Here is an 11,080-nt window from a genome sequence, read left to right on the forward strand (position 1 = left end):
TTCTTTGGCCCTAATTTTTCCGCTATTTATATTCTAGGCGCGCCGATGTTTTTTGTTAGCATAAGAAAAATTCTAAGCACAACTACCGATTTAGAGTAATCCACTATAAATCTGTGTGTTATTTTTAATTCTTTATTATATTCGGATTTGAGGCTCAAATCGTAACATACATGTATTTATTATGCCCCCGATTAATTAGATAAAAGCCATTCGCACCATATTATTTTTGCCTTTAGATATTATTTGAACTTGTTGAAGCAGTAATGGCAAAGATGAAATGTCCCTGAATATAAACTAAAACATGCTCAAAGACTACTACAAGTTAAAGGACCATGACTCGTGTAAATTGCTAGAACAAACAAAGATGTGGCTCTGGATAATGATCGATCACTTAGACATCTTGGCGGCCAACTCTCGGACGAGCTTGGCGGCGACCATGGCGGTCATGCCGTCGACGGTGTCACGCTGCGGATTGAACTCGACGACATCAGCGGCCACGAGATCTCCGCGGAGGTTGTGAAGGATGTTGAGCACGTCGCGAAACGAAAGCCCTCCCGGTTCAATGTGAGACACCCCCGGAGCGAAAGCCGGGTCCAAACAGTCCACGTCGATCGATATGTACACTCCTTTCACTCCTTCTCCTAGTTTCTGTTTTTTATTTTCATTTTTTTTTTTAGATTATGCATATTGGAAGGGACATTATATCATTACGTACTGATAGAGATACCAGATTTTCGAGAAAGTCGCGGTCTTTGGAGAAGGTTCGCATTTCGTATTGCTCGACACCAAACTTCTTGCCCTGTTCGCGTCCTTCGTAGTTGATCGATCTGATTCCCACCTGAGGAGAAGAAGAAAAAAAAGATACCGTATTTATCAATATGCCTTGTATCCCAAGCAACATGTATCATGACCAAAACACCTTTTACTAGTATAAAAGTTTTTAACATTATTAGAAGATGTATTGTCATGCTTCTTTGCTGGCATAATAAAGGTGTTAAGAGGCACATTAGACACAGCTCCAACTTTTTTTTTCTTCTTCTTCATGTTCTGCTTTTAGGGAATTGTTAATAACATCTCCTAAATTGACACTCTTTTGATTTTATTACCTTCTCTCATTGTGAAGGTATCCACAACACCTATTAAGATATGGATTTTTAGAACATAGAAATAAAAAAGCACATGAGTTTTACCTGCAAAAGTCTCCGAGCAAAACCGCCCTCCATGATCCGAGCAAAAGACGAGGCATGAGAGAACTTATTCCCTTCAAAGGCGTCATAAATATCCGGGTGAGCATCGAGGTGAAGGATGTCGATAGGACCTCCGAGCTTCTCAGACACGGCTCTCACAACGGGATACGAAATCGAGTGATCACCGCCAAGGACTAACGGACGCAACGGCTCCTAATATATAAACATCCAAAGTCAAACCAAACTCAAGCATACAAAAAATAACGAAAAAGAAACAATTGTTATCGATATATGAACCTCCTCCATGACAAGCTTGACTGACTCGGTGATGACGCTCATCAATCTTTCATCGTCCACGCCACAATCGCGAATCTCTTGGACCGGCAAGTCTCCGACGCGGGTGAGGACTCGCGGGTCCCTTAACTCTTTCCCTGTTTCACATTTCCCAACGACAAAAATTTCCAAAGAAATAAAAAGATGATGGCTTGAGCCATAAGTAATAGAGATGGTCTAGTAGTGTGTAGAGAGAGAGAGAGAGAGAGAGAGAGAGACCTTCTTCGGTGGTGGAGTTAGTGCTGCCACACCAAATGGCCTCTCGGATGCGAGGAGGAGCGAAAGCCGGGCCTTGGAGAAACGAGGAGTTGTGTCCCAATGGCACGCCAAGCAGCGAAGTCGAGGCTTTAGAACCGCCCAGTGCTCGCACTAGCTCTCCCTATAAACAATGTTCATTCATCCTTTTACTACTAATATTTAAGCAAGTACCAAATACAGCTTATAAAAAGAAAACCATTTCATAATCCAGACCAAGCAGAACTTAGCAAAAAAATTGAAATCCACACGATCATCCAATTGTCTTAATTTTTAAATATTAATGCTTCCTTGTCTTGTTTGGAACTAAGAAAAAAAAAATCAGACCTTTTTCTTCGGAGCCTTTTCTATGAGTTGTTTCTCAGTTTGTAGTCCTTGACCAACTGTCCATTTTTTTTTAAGAAATCAGAACTGTCAAAGTTTCAACTGTCTATTCGCTTGGATTTTTTTCTATAAATATATTGGCTATTTGATGGCTTTTACACTCTCCACATAAAGTGTGTATATCTACTGGTGCTTAAATGTGTATATACACATGTGTCTGTAATCTGTATTGAGTGGTGATCCGCGATTCTTTGCTGTCACGGACACAAGCCCATTCATTTAATTTGGGATATTTTTTTTATCAAAAAATTAGAAAAATAGCCAAGTTAAACGTTTGATATTGCTAAATAGCCAATGTTTGGTAAATATTAGGTAAATAGTCATAATGACGTGACTTAAAATGGCAGTGACTATTTACTTAATATTTACGTTTGTAAATATATAAAATTGGTTATTTACCTAATATTTAACAAACATTGGCTATTTAGCAATTCTCAATGTTCAAGTTGGCTATTTTGCTAAATTACCTTTTTTTTTATATATTTTGTAGCTATAGGTTAAAAATGAATTTTGTATCTATCTGATGCCATGATATTTGCTATTGACTAACCTAAGAAACTCAAAAACTTATACTCTTTTCTCTAACATCAAACTTATACAGTAAATACGAAATATTCTGTTTGATACACGTTAAAGCAATAAACTTTTCATTGTCATGTATAAAAGATTCGCAGCTAAAAAGAAAGAAAGAAAAACAGAAATGAACAAACTTTTTGTGTATACTATTACACACACACACGACATACCTTTAGCTTAGCTTGCTCGCGAATTAGAGTGAGAGAAGCGTCGATTACACGATTTTGGCCTTTCTCCAACAGTTCAGCAGGGATATTCGTGAAATTACGTTTCTGAAGGTAATTATGAATCCCTCTTCTGCATATTTTCATTGCTGCCATTTCTATTGCTAGGGAAAAACTTCGAATACTGTTCGAAAAGAAGCTGAAGCTGATTTTATTCGTCAATTTTTTTCTTTTTTTAAGTGCGCTGTTTATTTTGCATCTGACGATCCTGCCCTCGACTGCGACGTGTGAGGAGGTCGAGTTTGTGAGGGTGATATTGTCATTCAGACGGAGATATTATTTTATTAGGTGGATCACGTTTTCAATAAGGATAATCTGTCGATATCCTATGATTATGACGAAACGTTTGCTAAGGTAAGGATGACTCAGATTGACAAATGTACGACTCTGCAAATATACTATATAAACAAATTAAAAAAAATAAGAAAGATAAGAGGGGAGTTGCTGACGTGTACTGGGGATAACTGATTACTGAATTGAGTCACGTGTGGTCTGTGGGTGCATTACGCACTCCTAGGCAGCGAAGATCGGTGTAGGCCCGGCCCATGATTTGACAAACTCATATGGGCCTTTGTTTTCTTGTCTTTAGGCCCAATAATGGATTTTATTCTCAGGACCCAGCTTATCTCTATGACTAAACATTTTAGGATATTAATTTTTTTTTTTATAAGTTATGAACTATTATTTTTATTAATTTTTCATAATTTTTTTTTAAATTTTTTTACTGAGTTTGTTTTACTGAAAAATATGATTTCTATTATAAGAAAATAATTTTGATAGTTTTAGAGTATAAAAAATAAAAATAAAAATTGTTGCAACTAACCAATCACTTAGTTTTTTTTAATACTCTAGTCAAAATTTCATTTTATTAATAAAATAATTTATCCGCTCGAAGTAAATTAAATTATAAAGCATTTAATTTAATTTACTTTGTCCTGGTTGATTATTTTTTTAATAAAATAAAACTTTAACTATTTTTAAAAAGATGGTGGACTATTGATTTAGAGGGACTATTTGTCTATTTTTTTTTTCACACGCTAAAATAATATAGTTGGAAAAAAAACTCTTAAATAAGATATCTTGATAAAAAGAAATAGGAAAGTTTTTGTCTCATGTGTAACTTAAACTCTCGATATCGTATTTGCTGGGGGGGAAGTATTAATCTCCACCCGAGATAACTAACTTGATTTGGAGCAAAAAAAAAAAAAAACACTCGCTTGATAAAATATATATTTATAAATAAAAGGACCTCAAAGTAGATAGCATAAAGATAGAAAATACAAATATATTTTGGAAATTGACGAGTTGTGTTTATTCAAAGGTACAAATTTTTATGAGACAAAAGCCTAATATACAAGAAAAATGACACGGAATAAATACATAGCTTACTCTTGAGAATAGACAAAAATCTGGCGCAAATTTTCACGAAATGAGAGCAACTTCTGTGATAGACTCTTGTTTTAACAAATAATAACGATGGTACATAGTAAAATAAAAACTATTTACTTATGAAAAATTGTTATTTCCGCTTCCAGAGAAATGATATCAATGTAAATAAATTATGTTACGCAAAACTTATTCAACACATCATATATTATCTAAATGCTCCCTATAGAAAGATGATCAAGATCGACGATCATCATCTTTGATTTTTGTTTTCTAGATAGTATATCAAATGCGTCCTTTCATATTTACGACACTCTCGAATCAAACTAAGAAATGACAACAATAATTTCTTTAGTGCACTTGGCATATCGAGTTCACCATTTGCAAAGCCATGTGTGCTCCTAAGCTTTGATCTAGAAAATGATACTAATATTTTAGCGCAAAAAATATGGTACTCGTAAACACGTTACAAGTTCTTCATTGAAAAATCTACTTCCCACAAGAAAATCTCCAAGCCAAGTTCTTTATTTTCTTTATACCTACCTTAGTGAGTCAAGACTCCTTCCGTATGTTGCACCTAGGTCATCCCTCCTGCACCGAGATACTATTAGGATGTATACTTTGAGGATTTAAAGGTATATTTGCAAACTTATTTATGGATATAGTCACGAAAATATTGATTTACACAAGAGGTACTCATAAGAGCACATGTATTTGATCGCAACGAGTTGCAACTTTGTGTATCATCATACACATGATTTCATTAAGATCACAAGGGTATTTTTGAAAAAACATATACGAAGCTTAATTTTTGAAAATTAACATTTAATTCAAATTAAACTCCAAAATGTAAAAAAATAAAATAAATATATAATATATCCTACGAACTAAAATGAACAAAATATTAATTGGGATATGAGTTTAAACTTATAAAATACAATAATAAATCTTAAATTTGAAAAAAAAAACTTGTATGCGAAGATACACGACTTGTTTAGTTTGCAACGAAGGTGCATATCGTGTGCCGTCGTCATACGGGGAATTTTTTTTTGTTTGAGTGAAAATGAATACGTTTAGTTTTATGGTTAAAATGTTTTTTTCCGAAGGATAAATGTATCTTTTTTTTTACAATTAAAGTAAAAAAAAAATATAAAGGTGTTTGAAGCTTATTAATTTTTTTTTGGAAACTATTAAGCTTATTTAATCATATTTTTGGTAATTATTATTAAAATAAAGTTATTTATTTATCAAGTAATTTTCACCTACTTCAAGAGTGGACATAATTATATAATATATAAAAAATAAAAAATAAAATAAAAACCTGCAAAAAGGTACCAAAAATATGTCTGAAAAATGAAAGTAAAATTCTATAAAACCGAGCGTGAGAGTTAATTCTCCTTTAGGGCTCGCTTTACCAAACTTGTCCAGTTTAACTAGTCTCTTCCTACTTCGGTTTCCATTGATTCGTTACACTTCTTCTTCTTAATCGTCACAATTCAATTAGCTCACCCAGATCAGGTACATCTCTCTGTCTCTCTATCTCTCTGTTTGGTTATCGAGAAGCTCTCTGGAAGAATCTATGCATCGCCAGTTTCGAAAATTGATTGGTCTTTCATTGGAAAGTTTATGATGGGTAATCGTGTTGATACAGTCCATTTCGCAAAAAAATGTAAATTTCTGGAATGATTTTACTAGGTTTTGTCTATAATTTTTCCCTTCTTCTTTCTAAAAGTATTTTTTCATGTTGTGTTGTAGATTGAAGGGTATTATGATTGTTGGATATAGTCCTGGGAAGAAATGTGGTTCATATAGGTAAGAAGATAAATCCATTTGCGTTGTTAATTCTCTACTGTCATTATCATTTTTCTTAATTATCGTCCTGCCATTGTAGATATTCGTTTGAGTAGCAATGGTTTTCTGGAAATGCCCAATATAGTGTGTGCTTTGATATTTTGCACTTTGGGCCCCGAAATACGAGCCAATTTGATTTGTTTTAAACTATTGCGTTTTTATGAACTTCTTCAAATTCAGAATCAAAATAATCCTTTAAAGTTTAAACCCAAATCCTGGTAAAAATATTTAAATAACAAAGAAAACAAAAATGAGGAAGAATTTCAAATGGATTCGTGGAGGGCTTGGCAGGATTTGTATAATATTATTTTTTATTTTGTTGATATTCTTTGTTGCTGAAAATGTGGCCAAGACTTCTTTACGAGTTTCTAGGTCCTGTGTTTTTTTGGTAGTTTACGTAGAAGAATCAAAATAACCCATTAAGCCCAATTCACAGTGAAGATTTCAAATTACTTTGGAAGAAGAATAAAAAAGACAAAGAAGTTGAAATAGCTTCACGGGATTCCTTACTTCGTTCCTCCTTATCTCTCGTTGATATATTTGTTGTTGTTGAAACTGTGGCGGCTAAAGCTTCTTTAGGAGTTTCTAGGTCCCGTATTTTCGGCGGTTTATCTGGAAGAGGAGAGCTTAGTAATAACGACCTCGAGATTGGCATCATCAACTATGCTACCCGGTGGAGCGAGGGACACACAACTCCGTGAGAGCAACAACAGCCAAAAAGTCCACCCACAACCCATGGAAGACGCTACGAACCAGAACTCGGAGGCCGTCGAGGCTTTGATCACCAAAATCTTCTCCAACATCTCGTCCCTCAAATCGGCCTACATTCAGCTCCAAGCCGCCCACACGCCTTACAACCCCGACAAGATCCAAGAAGCCGACAAGCTCGTGATCTCCGAGCTAAAGACCCTCTCGGAGCTCAAGCACTTCTACAGAGAGCACAACCCGAAACCCGTCTGCGCTTCTCCGCAGGACTCTCGGCTGGCCGCCGAGATCCAGGAGCAGCAAAACTTGCTCAGGACCTACGAGGTCATGGTCAAGAAGTTCCAATCCGAGATTCAGAACAAGGACTCGGAGATCGCCCAGCTTCAGAGGCAGGTCGACGAGGCGGCCCAGAAGCGGGCCAAGCTCGAGAAGAATCTCCGGCTCCGCGGCTTGCTGAGCAAGGAACCCGAGGGGAACGGGTTCTTCCACGTGGACTTGACCCCCGAGCTCTTCACGTCCTCGGTGGAGGCCACGTTCAGGGCGATCCACGACTTCTCGAAGCCGCTGATCAACATGATGAAAGCCGCGGGTTGGGACCTCGACGCTGCCGCGAGCTCGATCGAGCCCGACGTGGCCTACGCCAAGCGGGCCCACAAGAAGTACGCCTTCGAGTCCAACATTTGCCAGCAAATGTTCGGCGGGTTCCAGAGCGAGAGCTTCGGCGCCGATCCCGAGCCCGAGGCGGCCACGAAGGAGAGCTTCTTCGCCCAGTTTCTGGCCCTGAGGGAGATCGACCCGCTCGACATGCTCGGGCAGAGCCCGGACTCGGTGTTCGGGAAGTTCTGCCGGAGCAAATACCTGGCCGTGGTTCACCAGAAAATGGAGGCCTCGTTCTTCGGGAACTTGGACCAGAGGAACTACGTGGTGGGCGGCGGTCACCCGAGGACGCCCTTCTACCAGGCTTTCTTGAAGCTCGCCAAGTCGGTCTGGCTTTTGCATCGCCTCGCTTTCTCCTTCGACCCTTCTGTCAAGGTCTTCCAAGTCAAGACCGGGAGCGACTTCTCCGAGGTCTACATGGAGAGCGTTGTGAAGAATCTGGTCGTCGACGAGGCCGAGAATAAACCCGCCGTCGGACTCATGGTCATGCCCGGCTTCTGGATCGGTGGCACCGTGATTCAGAGCCGAGTTTATCTCTCCGGAATGAAGGTCGCCGAGTAACTCAGACGACCCGGTTGGAACTTCGAGTGTTCAGTTCCGTCTCGGTAGAGGGTTTTTTGTTTGTTATTATTATTATTATTAAAAAAAAATGTAGCATGGTGTAACTGTTATTTTGTGTATTTCCTTGTAATGGTTATTCGCCCTCTCGAAATGAACTATCCTTCCTCGTCTTACTATTTTCTATCTACGTGCCTCTCTGTTCACGCTTCTTCGTTTTTTGTGTATTTGCTTGTTGTAGAGTTTACATATCTTTTTATTATAAATAAAATAGAGTGAATTTGAAGTAGAATCGAGTCTACTCTGTCTTTATCAATATTCTTTAAAAAAGGGGTTAACTTCTATTCATAGTTGGCTGGCTAGTCATTTGTTGAGGTACCACTCAATCTCAGTGTTATCTTAGGCAATCAAGTCTCTATAAACAAAGAAAGTCATGTCTCATCATGCAATTCCAAGTCTATTCAACAAGTACACGTGCACTGAAACTCAGGTACAGCTTGTCCTAGATTCACCTGATTTGGTCCAGCTCTTACCCACTTAAAGCGCACTCTAAGGTCACACCATGTGATGTGAAACTTCCTTATATACCCATCTCAACTCTCTCCATACCTTAGCTCTCACAACAAAGTCTTAAAAAAAAACTCCTTCATGGCTAACTCAAAAAGACCAATCCTCCTCATTCTACTACTCTTATTCTCTCCCCTAATCACAGCTCGCCAGAGCCACAATGCGCGGGCCCGCACCCGGGCCTACATCAAGTCCTCGTGCCTTCACACAAGGTACCCCGAGCTCTGCACCCGAAGCCTCACGGGCTATGCCGAGGCCGCGAAAAAGACGATCCTAACCCCAAGAGACCTAGCCCAACACGCCCTGCTGTACAGCCTCTACCGGGCCCGCTCAGCCAGGGCTTTCCTCGTGCGAGCCGCCGGGGAGCTCAGGGACTCGCGGGCCCTGAAGGACTGCCTCGCCCAAATCGACCTCAGCATCGAAGAGCTCTCGATGTCTATCAAGGAGCTCCACGGGTTTGCTCGTGTGGCTCCGAGCCGTCGTCGTCGTCACGATAGTAACGAGGTTTCTTGGCACATAAGCAACGTGGAGGCGTGGGTCGGGTCGGCACTCACGGGGGCGAGCAACTGTGTGGACGAGATTCACGGGATGAGGATGAGCAAGCTCAGGGCAACGGTCAGAGCCAAGGTCTTGAACGTCGCCGAGGTCACTAGCGTCGCCTTGGCTTTGTTTCACCGATTTGCTTCTTGTTACCGAAAGCCATAGTTGCTCAAGACTAAAGTCTTTGTCTTTGTAATTTTTTTTTTTTTTTGTTCATGAATCTTGTCTATCATGTGTATTCTGAAGTATGTTGTTCATGAATTCTATGTATCAATAAGTAAAATTTGCTGTTGTGCCTGTGTCGATTAAATGTATTGAAATAAACTATAGCCGGTCGTGGGTAAATGGTTGGTTGACTTGTTAATTTTAAAAAGGGGCGAAAACTTGGAAGTGCGTCGAAGAGTTTCGTCTCTTTTAGGGATGACGTAAAAGTCCATATTGAATACTCAATTTGCAATCTTTTTGTGCCTTTGAAGTTTGGTCATTGGATGAGAGTGTATATATCTAGATCACAAATTCACAATCTTGGACAATATGGATATTTGAATAAATGTTCGAACTTTTTTTTTTTTCTTGAGACAAAATAAATGTTCGGACTTGCGATCATAAATCCATGATTTAAAGAGTTTCTTTGAGGGAAAAGTTCCTGGTTTACTAGGTTAATTATAAAAATAAAGAACCTGATCACCGAACATCCGTTGTAGTCTAGTTGGTCAGGATACTCGGCTCTCACCCGAGAGACCCGGGTTCAAGTCCCGGCAACGGAAATTTGTTTTGCTATTTCGGTTGTCAGCATAATTATTATGAGACATTTTGTTACTCTATGTTATTATATAATTAAACAAAACGTCATTCTGTTAATTTTTTTATAATAATACTTCCCAAGCTATGCGATAAAATCATAAAAGTGATTCTCTTTAAATTTTATTTAGAGTTTTTAATAAAATAGACTTCAAAACACATAAAAGTTGAATTATAAGAATGTAAATTGAAAGTAAATGGACACAAGAGATGGTAACCTTGTTCAGCCAACTGTGCCTACTTCTGGGAGGATGATACTCTCAATGGAAAGAGAAACTTCACTAGACGGTAGAGTAAGTACAACTTCGGACGACCGTGGATGTTCACGCTTCAGGTCTCCTCAGCTTCAAGTTACCTTAATGATTTCTAACTCAGGCTTTCCATGTGTTTGAGCTTTCATCACTTTCCATTCACACTCTCCCAGTATTTCAACAACACTTATAACAATAAGTGTTTACAATAACCAAACATAGTTACACACACACACACACCCCCCTAGAAATGTAGAGTATTTGCAATGACGATGGCAACAAGATATCAGGATGTGCAACCCTACCCAAAAGAGAAAGTGAACCTTTTATAAGACACATACATGCATAATGTCAGGAGATAGGGTTTTCCAATGCACATGGAGAACGCTCATTAGACGATCCGAAATAACGGGAAAGAGAATCAGACAAAAAAGTCTGTCAGCAGATGTCCATGTTACAGCTCTGACGTGTGAAGCAGACATATAATGTTCTATAGGATGTTTCCAACATCAGATAGAACAGTAGTTTCACCATAATAAAAACAGCCAACATTAGAGTAACAACAATATGTACATAAATAAATATGTATATATATACACATATATTTATGAATGGGTTAAGTTATGCATGAATTTTTATATACAAATAAATATATACAGCATGAACATAAATATATATATATATATATATATATATATATATATATATATTTATATACATGCACAAGAACATAAAGAAAGTACATACGTGAACATATGCATGAAAAAAAATACAGAGATAAGTATAAATATATATTTATATATAT

At 38.2% G+C, this 11,080-nt stretch overlaps 3 protein-coding genes and 1 non-coding gene across 12 annotated transcripts; 3 read left to right on the forward strand and 1 right to left on the reverse strand.

Annotated features, from left to right (window-relative positions):
- Positions 1–264: 264 nt before the first annotated feature.
- Positions 265–3,105, reverse strand: LOC149400495 (arginase 1, mitochondrial). The gene is made up of 6 exons (XM_089612222.1): positions 2,906–3,105; positions 1,740–1,899; positions 1,485–1,618; positions 1,191–1,400; positions 728–838; positions 265–648 (listed from the first exon to the last, which is right to left on the reverse strand). Exons 1-6 carry the CDS (start codon positions 3,053–3,055, stop codon positions 388–390), a joined length of 1,026 nt encoding a protein of 341 aa, XP_089468348.1. The 5' UTR covers positions 3,056–3,105; the 3' UTR covers positions 265–387.
- A 2,577-nt stretch (positions 3,106–5,682) lies between these two features.
- LOC149400496 (myosin-4 protein (DUF641)) lies at positions 5,683–8,408 on the forward strand. 9 transcript variants are annotated; one of them, XM_089612558.1, is made up of 3 exons: positions 5,683–5,863; positions 6,101–6,157; positions 6,776–8,408. In XM_089612558.1, exon 3 carries the CDS (start codon positions 6,860–6,862, stop codon positions 8,117–8,119), a length of 1,260 nt encoding a protein of 419 aa, XP_089468684.1. In that variant the 5' UTR covers positions 5,683–5,863; positions 6,101–6,157; positions 6,776–6,859; the 3' UTR covers positions 8,120–8,408. The 9 variants fall into 9 exon arrangements, with proteins under 9 accessions (XP_089468684.1, XP_089468685.1, XP_089468686.1 ...); XM_089612559.1 differs by having other exon boundaries at positions 5,686–6,014; XM_089612560.1 differs by having other exon boundaries at positions 5,686–5,863; positions 6,786–8,408.
- Positions 8,409–8,745: 337 nt separating this feature from the next.
- Positions 8,746–9,602, forward strand: LOC149400497 (pectinesterase inhibitor 9-like). Its single transcript, XM_089611396.1, has one exon. It carries the CDS (start codon positions 8,765–8,767, stop codon positions 9,386–9,388), a length of 624 nt encoding a protein of 207 aa, XP_089467522.1. The 5' UTR covers positions 8,746–8,764; the 3' UTR covers positions 9,389–9,602.
- A 315-nt stretch (positions 9,603–9,917) lies between these two features.
- Positions 9,918–9,990, forward strand: TRNAE-CUC (transfer RNA glutamic acid (anticodon CUC)). The gene has a single exon. It is a non-coding gene; the product is annotated as a tRNA-Glu (tRNA).
- The last annotated feature ends 1,090 nt before the right edge of the window (positions 9,991–11,080 follow it).

This window comes from Urtica dioica, chromosome 4 (assembly GCF_054948205.1).
Source record: "Urtica dioica subsp. dioica isolate 48M chromosome 4, U.dioica_male_clone48M_v1_H2, whole genome shotgun sequence".
NCBI classification, from domain to species: Eukaryota; Viridiplantae; Streptophyta; class Magnoliopsida; order Rosales; family Urticaceae; genus Urtica; species Urtica dioica.

Bases quoted from the DNA above. Each gene is read 5' to 3' on its own strand.
- LOC149400497 (XM_089611396.1), top strand. From the start codon at position 8,765: ATGGCTAACTCAAAAAGACCAATCCTCCTCATTCTACTACTCTTATTC.
- LOC149400496 (XM_089612558.1), top strand. From the start codon at position 6,860: ATGCTACCCGGTGGAGCGAGGGACACACAACTCCGTGAGAGCAACAAC.
- LOC149400495 (XM_089612222.1), bottom strand. From the start codon at position 3,055: ATGGCAGCAATGAAAATATGCAGAAGAGGGATTCATAATTACCTTCAG. The intron at 839-1,190 runs GTAAAACTCATG...TCTTCTCCTCAG, and splicing joins TTGCTCGGAGACTTTTGCAG to GTGGGAATCAGATCGATCAA. The intron at 649-727 runs GTATCTCTATCA...AATAAAAAACAG, and splicing joins GCGACTTTCTCGAAAATCTG to AAACTAGGAGAAGGAGTGAA.